Here is a 15,583-nt window from a genome sequence, read left to right as displayed (position 1 = left end):
AAAGGGAGAGATCATACATTTCAATAAAGACATAAAAGAGGCATGAGCATCAATAGATGCTATTTTACGTACTTGCAAATTAAGCTCCAAAGTTTAATATTGTTCTGCCACTGATTATTTTTGCAGAACACCAGCAGAGGCACACTCATCCATGTGAATAAGTACTAACTGCCTACAAAATTACCATTGATTTGAAAGAATTGATTTCTCTACACCAGCAACGCATTAAATCTTTTTTTAAGGAATACATTTTCTGTGGAGCAGAAAGCAAAGTGTAAGTTGACTTAAAAAAATAAAAAGCCTCAATTCCTCAATTGTCTTCCGTTTGAATGGCCTCCTCCCCTCCCCTCCCCTCCCCTCCCCTCCCCTCCCCACATTTATCTTATTTAATGGCTATTTTATTGTCATGTATTTATTTTCTTGTGAGTGAAAATTTATTAGATTCACAAATTTGAAGACCAGAGGACCAACAAGGCAAAGACAATCCACATGCAGAAATAGGAGCTAGATTGCTCTTTTTGGATTCCTACCCCCTGAAGAATAGCAGAAAGTGGGGCAATGCATGTGCATAGCCTTTGGGCCGGAGGTGCACCAAGGAGCTCTGATAATCTGGTTGAGCATGGGAGACATTTAACCCAGGTAGGCCCATCTCCTCTGCATCAGCTGCCATCTGAATTGCCAGCATCAATCACTTAATTAATTAGCAGGCAAGAAATCCCTGTAAGCAACAATGTGTAAATTACGATGATGCTGTACATTAGGATCTCCACATTAGGGCCCATAAATCAAATACTGTTTATTTTTGTATTAACAGCCATTTATGTGCTGTCCCCAAACAGTGTTCTCTGGAAATAATAAAGCATACAATAAATAAAAAATGGAACAATAAAAGAAGTAAACAAATTATAGCTTAAACACTTGGCATTAAAAAAAAAAAAAACCAAACATCAGCAGGGGGTAAAAAAGCATCATGAAAATTATACAGCGGACCTAAAATTGGATGGATTCAAAAAGTTCACCATTTAAAAGCCTGCATAAATAAAAAGGTATTCATATGGTACCAAAAAGAAGACAAAAAATCTGCCTCTCTGGTAGGGCATTCCATAATCTGAGTGCTGCCTCTGAAGCCCTTTCCCCAGTAGTCTTGGGTACACTGATGGTTCAATTAATTAAAAAAGCTTTCTGCTTTGCATGCTGTGTTAAGGGCTTTCGATGTTCACAGACACTCCAAAATGTCAGGAAATTGCAGCTAAAGGCCACACCATTAGCAAATGCATTATTTAGACCATATGGAGATAGCATGATATGGAATGCTGCCGCTTCACCACAACATTGGAGGTGGATGGCTGTCAGTGGCAGAAGAGTGGACCTATATGCCAGATTTGTCTGTACACTGAAACAGACACATGGAATCTATACAACTGAAGCTTTCCCCACCCCACCCCCAATCGCTTAATATTTCTAAGAGGGCAAATTGAAAATCTGGAAAATTTACTCGGTTAAAACAAAAGCTGGTTAGAGCATTTCAAAGCAATGCCAAGTCCCTTGCGATTAAGTCTTCTTGTGAAGTTCTGTAATCCATAATTGATTAAGCACCTATCCTTCACAGCAGCTGACACACTTGTCCAACGCGTAGCATGAGGAATCATGCACGGGTAATTAAAGGAGCAGAAAGCTTCCGCTTGCTGTGAAGATGGCAAATTTCTACTGCGCAATCATTTAAAATGAATGCTAAGCAAGGCATTAACATTAATACAATGCCAAATGATGTGAAGCAACTCACCCATGTTGGAATTAAACAGAAACTTAAAATATTGACTCTTCAGAATATGATCAAATTAGCCCAGTAGGGCATTGTGAGATGGTTATAACTTGCTCATGCAAGGCTGCAAAGGTGTGGTGGGAGAGAAAGATGATGTCACATGTTGGAGGTAACAGTGATTTAGGGTCAGTGCAGACCCAACTTCCATTGCACTATAGCTCCTCTTCCATCACATCTAATGTGTGGACAGCAGGCAGGCACATCCGGTGTGGGAGGCAGTGCCACCTGCTCTCCCACCTGCTCTAAACAATTGAATCCTCATGCGCATCACTGCCAATGATAGAAGCATCCCACTGTCTCACAGTAAATTGCATTTTATCACAGTGGCAGATCATTTTAGTGAGGGCTATTATGAATATAGTCATCATTAGGAAAGATAGGGGTTGAGGTTTTAATTATGCACAATAGTCAAACTAACCACTAGACTCTGTGACTAGAAAACTCAGTGTAATTTCACTGGAAATAGGGAGGAGTGATTACCTCCCTATTCCAAAATGGGATAGTTATGTTGGGTTTTTGAGCCCCTTGAGCATCTGCTACTGCCTCCTACTACTACTACCTCCTAGACAAAAAAAGTTACCTTGGGGAAGACAGCAGGGTAGTTGTGGCAGGTGGTTCCACAGATGTAGTTGTACAGAGCATCTTTCTCTCACTGGGGATCTTAGGACTAGTTACATCCCACCTCAACGGGGGGTGGGGATCTCCACACATCTGTGGGAACACCCACTGCTGTCTCCATTCCTTTCCCTGTCACCTTTCCCAAGGTAGCTTCTTCACAATCTACTGGCCTATTAATTTGTAGTAGATACATCACAAAGAACACTGCCAAAAATAAATATAAATATTGCCACTGCAGAAGGCAGATTTGTCAAGAAACTATGTTTAAACCCTGTAGTGCATACTGCTGTTTACATGCCAAGCTGAACCAATGTCCAATCACCTAGACCAGAGATGGGGAAAGTGTAGCCCTCTCTATGTTTTGGTCTTCAGCTCCCATCAGAAGGATATATTCATAAACCCGCATGGTCAATGTTCAGGGATGATGGGATTCCAACAATATCTGGTCTCTGGAGGGTTACACTGGTTCCTTACCCATGAGCTAGGCTTTGCCCAGTAAACGCAATTCTCCAAGAAAGAAATCAAAGGCAGCATAGAAAAAAATCAAGACATTCAAGGTACAGGAAGCTGTCAAAAGGGCAAATCGTTAAAGGATATTCTTAACACTGAACTTTGCATATTGTACGAAATTAACGAGAAGGTATTTTAAGTCCATGTGATGGCTGATCTTATCTAACAGTCAGCTGTGAATATTATTACCACATTTGGGTATTTGCAGACAGCCTCTGTGTCATGAAAGTACAATAGTTTATTAAATAAAAGACAAGCATCTCTCTATACAAAGCTCAGGTAAAGCCGGAATGAAGAGTCCTGAGTCATTATCCTTTTTTACATGGCTGTGGAGCTTAATGGCTTTGGAACTATGCACCTTGCCCTCCTCCCCATTAATTCAGAGGCCACAAATGTTTCTTCTTGTGTGCTGCTTGACATACAGGCATTTAACAGGTCAGTTATCAACCTAGGGCGACAACCAAGGCATAAGAAAAAGACAGATTCTGTATTCTTCCCATTAACTCCCTTTTCAAATTATCCTATGATCACAGTACCTGGTGAGCATTCAAAATGTTACCTGAAAGATGGGACTAGTTGAAACAGTAGGAAGAACATCAAAGAAGAATGAGGGGGAAACTCCATAATCCTATGGACAATTTCCTTGGAGTAAGCCTCATTCAACTTAAGTTTGGCTTCCTTCTGAGTAAACATGTATAGGCTTGTTCAGTTATTGACTTACTTTACTTGGACCTTACTCAAAACCTTACTGTGCTACTAATCTAGATGGAGCTAAAGGAATGTAAGAAGGAGTTGAATCCAAACCTGTTGTTGGAATTCAATATACAAATGTGAGTACATTTAAGATAATCCATTCCCCAAATTGAAAAAGACTCAAATTGTTAAGTATACTCTGCCCAATAAATCCTTTAAAAAAAATTAAAAAAACAAGCAGCGCATATTAGTTAATGTCTATGGATGACACACTCTCTGTACTTAACATAGGAATAGGGCAGTTTTACCAATGTCACTTTTTGAAACCAGACTTTTGCTTTACCAGTAAGACATATCCATCTATTTACATAAAGTATAGGCAACTTTAGGAACATTTCTGAGTCATACTGTATTTGTGAATGGTTATGGCTCATTTATAAAAAGCAATTATGGGGGCACCAATCTGAAATGGGAACTGTGAAGTAAGGAATGGGGGATATTACAAATAGATCATTGGCAACATGCTTTAGTTTTTTTTAACAGAATGTATTGGATTATCTCCAGAAAGGTAAATTGAGATTAAACAGGAGGAAATTTAGGGTGGCATTTTTAGGTCAATGATGTTGTGTGGCTGCTGCAAAAAACTTCCATGTTTGAGAGGAGTAGCGATCCCAGAATAAAAGTAATGGGAAATGTCTGTGTGTCTTATGGAGAGAATGTGTGGTCCCTGGAGTCGAATTGCCCAAGTGCGACGCCTGCCGTTGTCCTGCCCTCCTGGTTTGGCGGTGGCCTCCCCTTTCCCCTGAAAGGTTTGGGAGTGGTGAGCAGGCTGTGCGACATTACCTCACGCTCCCGAGCTGCTCTCTTTGAGAGAGGCTTTGCCAACGGCCTCCCCTTTCCCCTGATGGCTCTGGGAATGTTGGCTGGAGGATGGCGAGAAGAGGCAGCTGCTGAGAGAGGGGAGGAAGAGGATGGAGAGGAGGCGGACCGAGAAGTGGGATGAAGGGAGAGGAGGTAGGTTGTCGCGAGTGGAGAGTCATGGTAGAGGGCAAAGGAGAGGCAGCAGCGAAGGAGAGAAATTGCAGGCGTCACCTGAGGAGTTTGGGTGAAAGGGACGGAGAGGAGGAGGCTGGAAAAGGGGCCTGTGCTGCTTGGGGAGGGGGAGAAAAAAGTGGGGAGAAGGAAAGCCTCCCAAGCCTCCACAGGAGAGCCATCCCTGCAGAGGCTTAGGATGGAAGCTGTGCCCCACCAACCATATGGCTGACGGGTGTGCAACTTCCCTCCCAAGCTTCTGCGGGGATTGCTCTCCTCCCGAGGAGGCTGTGATTCAGAATATATATTTTTCTTGTTTTCCTCCTCTAAAAACTAGGTGCGTCTTATGGTCAGGTGCGTCTTATGGAACAAAAAATACAGCACCCATCTGGAAGCACCCAGTAGCATGAGGTAACAATTAAGATAGAAAATGCAGCTTATCCATCATGTGTATATGATCTGTCCCAGGGACTATGTGGAATTTAATATTAGCATACCCTAAAGAACCCAGCAGCCATTTTGATTAAGCAAAATCTTAAGATCTATATGCAAAAATACTGCTATAGTTCCTAGGTTTGCAGCGCACGGTAGAGACAAAGAAAAATGTTGTTTCCAAATCTCATTGGGAATGAAAGCATATGAATCTGAAGCAATGCTACAATTTCCCCAGGCTATCATTTTCCAAAAGATACTTGACTTCAGAGACCCAATACTTCAAAATTCCGCTCATATAACCCACATATATTCCAATCTTTTAGTAGTCCTCAACAGTTATCTAGACATCTCTTCATTTCATGCTTTTGCTTTCTATGCTGAAACATAATTTAATATTTTCTACTTACACACACACACACACAGAGAGAGAGAGAGAGAGAGAGAGAGAGAGAGAGAGAGAGAGATTGTGTAAGACTGTCTAACATAATTGAAATTGCCATAGGGTTATCCACTTGAATAGGCATACAGGATAGATAAAATAAATAGGTATCTAGAGATATCTTGAATTTTCCTGAAGACAACATATGGATAATGCTCTCTTCACATTTCCTGTAACTGAACATGCAATTAGAAACACAGAACTTCCCTCTATGCTACAATTGTCATTTTTAATAGATCTGCCACATTTATAAAGCAGATATCATAGCATAGCCTCCCCTCACGTAGGCACACCTGAAAAATGTGTCTGGGAGAAATTAAATAATCTAAACATGCTAATTGCTGAATAGTTTCTATAAATATGAATTTCTTTTGTATCTATAGACATTTTGGAACAAGCCCATTTTTATTTTTGAGCCTTCAACATTTCTGGCAATTCTGTCTTTTTAATTTTACCATCTACACACTCAGAATATATTACTAACTTCAAATAAAATATCCCAAAATGAACTCTGTTTCTCATAATTTTAATGTAGATTTATTTTTCTCTGTGTGTTTATATGATATTTATATATTTGGGGGGGGGGGGAATCTATAGCCCACATTCATATAGAAAAATTCTGTATCCCATATTTTTAAGATTCCCTTTTCTACAGCACTTGACATATTTTCAGTGGATATAATTCTCCCTCTCTAGGATTCACTTTGCCACCCAAATGGGTGGTGATGTCAGCTAATCAGAGCTATTAGTTTCCTTCACTATTCTCTTGAAGGAACGGATGGGCTCATATCCATGGGTCCCCTTGCTTCTTTTTAACACAAGCCAGTTTTTCACAGCCACTGCCTACGACTAAAGTTGAGCTAAAATGAAGCAGCCCAGTAGGACAAAAAGAAAAAGAAAAAAACAACTCCTATTACAGGTGCCCAGGATGCCATCCTAAATCCCATTTCTGTGTTTTATTGTTCTGAGTTGATCTCCTTATGTCATGTTCCATTTGGGGAAATGTTAACTTTCATACCTGCCTCCAGAAGTGCTATTTTTCTAGAAAAAGAGGTGCAGGAACTCACCATGAAAGGCCTCCCTTGTTTCTCTTAGAATGGAAATGGTGCCCACCTGAGGTGCCAGAACTGTGTTCTGGAGAGTTCCGGCTGGGGGGAGGGGTTTGAAGCCTTGCCTTCATAAATGGTACTTCATCTACCTCATATGCAGTGGAGGCTGGTCTAATGGAATTACTGGGGAATGCCACCCCCTACTGAAAATGAAATATTCTCCTCAAATCTCACAGTCGCACCACCTCTCCTGCCTCCCCCCCCCCCCCACACACACACTGTATACTTCCATGAACTTACAGAGGCATTTCTGTCCATCTTATTGTCCTCTGGCCATTCAGCTCTATCTACCACTCCTAAGCCAAAAAGTACAACTATAGCAAGAAAAACCAGGTGATCAGGCTGTTAGAAAGGTAGCCCAAGTCCTATCCATAGTTTCTTCCACGCTTTCCAGGCACAGTCCACACTTTTAAAGCCCAGTGTCTGAGTTTTAAGCAAACAGCAATTGAGAGAGATGGCCTGTGTATGTGTTGCAACAAACTCTGTATTAGCCATTTCCCTATACAGTGGTACCTCGGGTTAAGAACTTAATTCGTTCCGGAGGTCTGTTCTTAACCTGAAACTGTTCTTAACCTGAAGCACCACTTTAGTTAATGGGGCCTCCTTCTGCCATTGCGCCGCCACTGCACAATTTCTGTTCTCATCCTGAAGCAAAGTTCTTAACCTGAGGTAATATTTCTGGGTTAGCGGAGTCTGTAACCTGAAGGGTATGTAACCTGAAGCGTATGTAACCTGAGGTACCACTGTATTAACTTATTAAAAGCTGCTGTAGCTGCTGGGTGGAATAGAGCATGTAAGGTAGATCTGAGTCACATGCAGTTCCACAATATTTCCAGAAAGGGTGTGTGGATCTGCTTCCAGCAAGCCCCTCCCCTAGCAGGAAATTTATATTGAATGCATAGGAATGGAGAAAAATGCTGTTACACAATTATTTCTACCTAGGGTTGCCATATTCCAAAGAGCTAAAAAGAGGACACACATTTGTAGGTGGGGCAGGAAGGGGTGGGGAGGAAGAAAAATAGTAGTAATAGTGTGTGTGCAGGTGTATTGAAATATTTAATAATGGGAACTAAAAATGAAAATGACATACCCTCCCAACATTTTGTGAGAAAAATTCAGAGCACCTCCCCCCCCATCTCGCATCTCCATGGGTCGCCCCCTCCCTGCTGCTAACCCCTTCCTTGCTCCCTCCTTCCCTCCCCTCTCTTACCTTTGCTGTCTTCGGCCTCCTGCTCACAAGATGGTGTGTCTCCAGAAGATGTGAGGCTAAGTGGCCCCAGGAAAGTTGCACCAGGCCTGGCGGCTGCTAGACACAACACAAAGCCTAGAGCGACCCCAGGAAGAATTGCCTGGCGGCCACCGGAAACAATTCAATGTCTAAGTGAGCCCCGGAAGGCCACACGAGGCCTCACCAGTGAGTCCTAGAGCGAGCCTGGTACAAATAGTACAAAAAATAAAAACCCAGACGTTTTGCAAAATATAAAAAATCCACCTGTGTGATTTTATCTTTGAAAAAGAGGACACATCCAGGCTAATGGCAACTCTATTTCTACCTTGCTCTAAAACAGAGCACGTCAGCTCTGTGCCTCTCTGGATATGACTACACATCCTTTTCCAAACCTGGAAGATATTCTCCAAAATATCAGACATAATAGAGGTTGATTGTGATTAGTCTGATGTGATGAAGTCTGCACATAAGCAGACATTATCACTTCATATTTTCAGGACTGAGCCATGCATTGCAAATATGTTCTGCTGTGTTCTGATGTGCCCTGGCTCAAATGTAACAATCGTTTTTGGTCTCTTGTTTGGGACTGCATAATCTTTTTAATTTAGGGGGAAAATATTTTGGATAATGAAAAGCCGGATTGATTTGGGAGGGGGTGAGGAAAACTGCATGCAACTGGAAGCACATTACCATCACATTTTAAACATTTATGTTTAGCTTTTTGCAACAGATGTATAAACAATAAATGAATTCCAAAACATACACATCATTTTGTATGCCTTACCATAATTTCTAAATAAGAGGTACGGAGTCAATCTTGTCTGAAAATCATGATTGAGCCCTTACATGGAAGCTCTTTCCTGTCCTTAGATATGCAGAGAATTTGATATTTGTTTTTTTAGTGATGTTGATGGTGTTTTAGAGGAGACAGTGGTACTCTGTGCATGTGGAATGGCCTGTGCTATTTTTCCAGAAAAAGAGGTGCTGGAACTCACAATGAACACCTCCATTGTTCTCTTATAATGGCAATGGTGCCTACCTGAGAATTGCCGGAACTCAGTTCTGGCAATTTCTGGTTCAAAAAAGCCCTGGTAATGGCACACTTTCCTAAATAAATGCTATTGTGATGAAAACAGAAAGGGTAAAAATTTCAGCCCTACCAAGTCAACATCTTACCAGACACCACTGCTTGGTTGTGAAACAGGCAATTAAATCCAGAAGCCTCTTTGGAACTATAGCTTATTTTCAGCTTATTTAGTTGTCTGTTCTGAGTGAAATCGCTCCCACTGGAGTGTGGCTGGCTCGTGGCCGATTCAAACATGAAGATTTGACTGGGTACAGCACTCACAATGGCGTCAACATGCCAGACTTGCTTTTCAGCGTAGGAGCCAAACCAGTATAAAAAATGTATAGACAGGGTGGCTGCTCTCATTACAAAATAAAATAATCTCCTGGGGCACAAATGAGGTGAAAACCCTAATGAAGAGACTCTGCCTTTGAGTTTCTTCCCAGCCTTCTTCCCTTTCCTTCCAAGAGCCTTTACAGATGCATCTGGCTCTTCCTATCCTTCGTAGGATTTCTCAATATAACTACCATTTCTCTCTCCAGTAGTCACAGAAAAGCTAACTGAAAAGTTTCATTGCCATCCTGCCAACCTCTATACATGACACTGATGACTGGTCATCACTAAGAATGGGCCTGTTTTGTTTTTTTTATCTTTTCCTTTAATCAGGCAACTTAATTTATTCCTCATTTTTGTCTAGCAGGAGGCAATTTTATCAGCAGGGATCTGTCAGCTCTCTTCAGCCTCTTTTCTGCAATCGTATCTGAAAATGAGCTCTGCAAATGCAAATTCCTTTTTGGAATATAGTCTGTGGCTACATATTTGCTTGGTTCATTTTATCCATTTAAGCAGCCATTATTTCTACCATTATTCTTGCAGAGAATTGAATTATTTCATCTTACTGCTTGCTGTTCAGTTTTTCTAGATTATGTTGTACATGTACACAAATCAGCAGGCTTGAAATGATTGGAATAAATTAAGTAATAACTTCATTTCAGAGAAAGCTCTGCCTTAAGATGGAACATAGTATAAACCAGGGGTGTATAACCTGCAGCCCACAATGCCTTGGGCTCTGGCATCCCCTTCTTGACCCCACCAAGCAGTGAAGCTTAACAAAAAAAAGTGCCCCCATTTGTAAATGAGACCTATTTCCCCCCTTAAACTGAACTACCATTATTTTAGATAACTGACTTCCCTCAAATATTTAAAATATATTTTGCAGCAGAATGTAATGACATTTTCCTGGAATGTCATTGAATGCAAATGTTCTGCATTACTTTATTTTTAAAAAACCAGCCCACTCAAGCTTCCTTTTATGTGGTCCAGTCAACTTTTCTGCTGCTGATGACTTTGGTCTCAGACAGATGGAGGACTTGCACTGATTAAGGTGAGCTGGTCCAACTGAAATTGTGTTTAGGATTATTCTTTCATTTGTTTCTCATGGACGCCTCTTGTTCTTTCATAGCTAAGTCAAGGCTTTCACCCTTTGGAAATAAAATGTGAAGCATCTATTCAGCTCCCCCGACCCACAAATGCAAGGGTGAGAGCAAATTTAAAAGGCAAAAATGCAATTGTACAAGTGAAATGGAAATCTCATTAATTCAATATAACCATTAATAATGTGAATGAGGACACAAGCAATGGGCATAATTTATGAAAATAATAAATACTGGTACGAAGCTATGGATCTAGAAGCATTTAAGTCATAACCAGCTGTTACAGCATGCTAGAATACTGAGAGACAGGATAAATATTAGTAATAGATATTTAAAATTTACATGTATTATTTGCAACATAGCTGAAAGGTTGCTATTACCATAAGTGTCCAAATGGCACTAGAAATCATGTTATGCTGTACCTGCATGACAGAGCTTTCAATCTAGGGCAAAACAATTTTATCCATTTAGAAACTTACATTTTATCCATGAGTGCAAAGCGATTGCATAGCTTTTCACATCTATTTATAAGGCTGATGGGAAACTACTGCTTAAGTGGCAGCTATCTTCTATAGGTGAACAGGAATATATGTAAGTAAAATAATTTTTGGTCAAATTTCAACTTCTCAAGAAGAATAAACTTATTTTATCTGTTCAGTGCCCAGAAAGATAAATGTAACATTTTAATAGACAGGTTTCAAAATGGCTACTGAACAAAGCATAAAATGCATTTTCATGTATAAAAACAGGGGGGGAAATATTAAAACTTTTAAATATTTCCTAATATAAACACCATTTGGTTATCATTACATAACAAATAAAGTTTTCGCAGATCAGTAGCTAGCTGAATGCCTAAGTGACTTATACATATCAATAAGTATAAACAATCAAAATACTAAATGGCTTATTTTACAGTCAGCTTGTGAAATGCTATTACATTTGTTCCTAGATCTTAAACATGTAATAATTGCTCAAGGTCTAAATAATGTGGCTCCTCTGTAGTGATGGAATAACTAATAAATTTGCTATACATCAGCAAAAACTAGGAAAACTGTTTAATTCATATTTTTTAGCTACAATCACTGGATGAGAATACTCATAACCAGCATTTGCCAACCTAGTGCCCCCCATATATGTGAGACTAGCTGGGGGCTGGGGGGGCTGAAGTCAAAACCACTGAAGGCCACTAGGCTAGGGAAGAAGACTGCTCTTGTTTGGTACCTAACATGGCTCTTGCTTTAAAAATAAGAGGTGTGGGGGTTCGTAATGCTACTTTCAGCAACAAAACTTTACCCTTTTCTATTAAAGTTTCTAAGAGGCCATTTCCCTGGAAGGGAAACCACACTTCACTTCTATTCATCACCTCAAGTATCTCCTGGAATTTCCCCCAACATTTTCTCCACAGAATTATTGCAGTGTCATTAACATGGTTAGCGTACACATCAACATGATGAACATCTTTTGACATAATCCATTTACAGCTGCTGTACAGAAATTAAGCTTTGCTTTTTCATATGGAGGATTGATTGTGCCTACCAAAGCATAAAACCTAAAATGTGATATTAAAAAGAGCGTTAACAGATGAATGTGGTTCTTCAGACTAAACAAAAACCAAAACCCAATACCTATCCAAAAGGATTTACACAACTTGTGTTACTTCTTTAATATAAAATGGTTTTTTTTCTTAAAAAAAATATTATGAAACCTGATAAACTTTTATTTTAACGAGTACACTGCATGAACATTTGCTGCTGTTTGTCTTTAAACATGAGCCTAAGAAACATAAGAGAACTATGCTAAATAAAACAAAGCAACAAATCTTAACTGGTTAGAGGCAACATCACACTCTTTGCAACACCACTTGGAAAAAGAAAAGGGCCGCTTTGTCATGGCTTCACAGTTCCAGTTTACTAGTATAAAACATTAGATTTGAAAGGTACCTATCAAACAAGGTGGCTTTCCATTGATTCTACACTTTTTTTTTTTCATCTAACCCTTTGGATTAAATCTGTTCTCAGTTTCCACAAAGCAATATTCAACTTGTCAAGTACAAAACAAATCTGAGTCCATGATGTGGCATTCCAAAAAAAATGCACATAAGTATTTACAGGATGTTTACAATAACTTTTTGCAAATGTCCCACACACATCATTTTGTAGAACTGTAAACAACACGGTATTCTCTCAGTCTTTAAATCATGGCCGTGGTCTTTTAGGAGGTGGCGGTGGCATGAGTTCAGTGTCAGGATCCAGGTGATGCTTGCGGGTCTGTCCTGGAGCTGCTGCTGTACATTTTTCAATGAAGTCGAAAAGGATTTCCTTTGTCACTGGATGTCGTATGCTATTACACACAGCTGTCAGGGGTACGGGGAGAGAAACACAGTCAAATAACTATGTGATAATAACACATTTAAATAGTCATGGGATAAAGTCAACTTTTCCTAAGTTGAATATAGCTAGTCAATTTAGGGCATCCCTCCTAAGCAGTAAGCCATTGGCACGGTCCACACATAATAAATACTAAGCCAGGATATCATGTGATTTAAACAAGCCTCAGGGAGTCCAAGAGTAGCACTCCTGTTCCCCTCTCAGCCAAAAGACTGTACAAACCAAAATTTGGTTTCCTGTTTTCTGATTCTGGTCATTATACACAAATCAGGAACTATTGTTTAAAAGAAACAGGCCAGCTTTAAAACCCATATTTTGAAGCTGGCTTGTTTTGCAAATGACCTCTGTAGTAAGTTATAAACATTACATGTACAGTATGGAAGTACCCTAAAAGCAATGTTGATCCAAATATTTCATGATGAACAGAAATGTCACAAAGTTGTCAATTACACAGGGTTGTATCCAATGAAGTCATCCCACTTACACAACGTAACTCCAGCCCATGAGTCTCCCAAATCTGCTCTGGAGGGTTGAAAGACCCCCAGATCAAATCTGGAGGCTGCACAAAGGAAGGGAAGACGCTGACGTTCCATTGCATAAAGTGAAGTCCTTGCATGAACAGGACAACTTTGTTGGATATTGTCAGGGAACTGCCATCGGAAGGACAGGAGGTGCAAAGGCTCCCTCAGGTTGAAAGAGACGGAGCAGCTGAAGAGGGAACCAGTAGGGGGCGAGCAGGAACTTCCAGGGAAAGTGAGTCGGAGGGGTGGCTCAGAGACGTTTCCAGCGAAAACAGTGGAGAGGTCTCAGGACCTCCTATAGGGACACCCACGCCTCGCCGGAAACTGTCACGCAGAGAGTCCAGAAGACGTGTTTCCGTGAAAGAGCTTTTATGTTGGAAACGTTTCCGAAAGCAACCACTTTCGGATTCTACTAGCGATTGACGCAGCCATGCCGGAGGGGCTCCGTCACAGGCAGAGGTTTGAAAACCTGATCAAACTCTGAGGGACTTGCATTTTACGCACAAGCAGCTCATCATCCCACCACAGCAATCCGAAAGTCCCTGAAAGCCAGCTTGTGCAGGGAGAGGCATCATGAGCGACCCAGCCGGAACCGGAGGAGCAGGAGCAGCTGGAGGAGGTCCAAGCCTGGAAGAAAGGTACAGGGCATTGGAGATCCAGCTGGCCATGCAAACGGCGAGGCTTGAGGAGAGGAGGGCTCAGGATGCAGAAAAGGGAAAGGAGAAAACCACCTCGATAGCCAGAAAGGTGCCAGGATTGGTGCAGAAATTCGGGGGAGATCCCAGAAACTATCATGCCTTTAGAACTGAGATGCAATACGCTCTCAACCTGCAGTATGATGACTTCCCCGACGAGGAATCGCGAGTGGCTTTTGTAATTGGCCATCTCGAAGGGGGGGCGAAGGATTGGGTTCGACCCCTGATGGCAGTGAATAATGAGATACTAAAGGACACGAGGAAGTTTTTTCGTGCCATGGACCTGATGTTTTCCAGTGACATTGAGCAGGGGGTGGTACGAAGGCAGTTAATGGCTTGCAAACAGGGGAGCCGATCTGTCCGTGAGTACTGGACTGAGTTTACTATGCTGATTCATAAATTGGGGTGGGACCTATCGGCGGAACCCATCCAAATGCTTTTTGAAGAGGGGCTTTCTTCGGCCGTTAAAGATGAACTTTCCCGGGGGCCAAGGGCGGAGTCTATGGATCAGCTGACCAAATCCGCGCTGGCCATAGGAGCGCGCCAGGAAGCGAGAGCTTTGGAAAGGCGGGAAGGGAAAGGAGAACGTTGGAGGGAACTGCGCATTCCGGACATTCCAGAGCCACCTTTCCCGCCGGCAGAGCCGATGGAAGTTGGAACAGCGCGGGCGCGCGCAGTTTCAAATCCCAGTGAAGGGCGGAAGAAGGAGGGAAAGAGTGCCAAGAAATGTTATCTCTGCCAACAGCCAGGGCACTTTGCCAGAGTCTGCCCACAAAGAAAGGAATGGCAAGGGATGGCAGGAGCTGTGGGGGAAAGGGAGGAGGAAAACAAGGAGCAAGTAAAAGCCAACGCCTGGCTGCCACCGTCGGGGCACAGCAGCCAGGCCAAAGAGCAGTGAAAGTGCCCACGCCAGAACCACCCAGACCTGCTTTAGTGATAGAAGTGTCACTAGAGCTGCCAAATGGACACCCCCTACAGGTCAAGGCGCTTTTGGATTCAGGCAGCTCCTGTAATTTTATGAGTAAGGAGTTTGCAGCTGAGCACCAGATACAGACCATCCCTTTAAGTAATCCCTTGCAGGTGACCACGATTGATGGCAGAGAGCTGTTGGGAGGAGAAGTTAGCCAACAGACTGTCCCGATGATAATGAGGGTGGCAAGGCACACCGAACGGATAGCGTTTAATGTGGCCACCTTGGGAGGAGCTCCCATCATTTTGGGGATGAGCTGGCTGGCGCTACACGATCCGCTAGTGGGCTGGCATCAGAGGGTGGTCTCCTTTGGGTCAGCGCATTGCCTAGAACACTGCAAGCAGGGGAAGGTTCAGGGCGGAGACAGAGTCACCCTAGCCGGGATGGAAGTAATGGGCAGAGGGAAGGTGCCCCCGCAATACGCAGATCTGAGCAACGTATTCAGCGAAAGGGAAGCAGACAAACTGCCGCCGCATAGACCCTTTGACTGTCAAATCAATCTACTCCCTGGGGCCCAACTCCCAGTGGGCAAGCTGTACGCCATGTCCGACAGGGAGATGCAGGAGCTGAGGGAGTTCATTGACAAAAACCTGAAGCGAGGTTTCATCAGAGAGTCCCGAGCGGT

General features: G+C 42.1%; 1 protein-coding gene across 3 annotated transcripts in view; it reads right to left on the bottom strand.

Annotated features, from left to right (window-relative positions):
- Positions 1 to 11,008: 11,008 nt before the first annotated feature.
- Positions 11,009 to 15,583, bottom strand: part of RNGTT (RNA guanylyltransferase and 5'-phosphatase) — a 123,463-nt gene continuing 118,888 nt past the window's right edge. For all 3 annotated transcript variants that reach the window (XM_028722948.2, XM_028722947.2, XM_028722949.2), the window contains one exon: positions 11,009 to 12,738. In XM_028722948.2, the coding sequence (XP_028578781.1) occupies positions 12,581 to 12,738 (158 nt within the window). In that variant the 3' untranslated portion in view covers positions 11,009 to 12,580. The remainder of the gene's footprint in view (positions 12,739 to 15,583) is intronic.

This window comes from Podarcis muralis, chromosome 3 (genome assembly GCF_964188315.1).
Source record: "Podarcis muralis chromosome 3, rPodMur119.hap1.1, whole genome shotgun sequence".
NCBI lineage: Eukaryota > Metazoa > Chordata > Lepidosauria > Squamata > Lacertidae > Podarcis > Podarcis muralis.
Note: the sequence above shows the minus strand (reverse complement) of the source record. Positions and strands in the feature narration are given on the sequence as shown.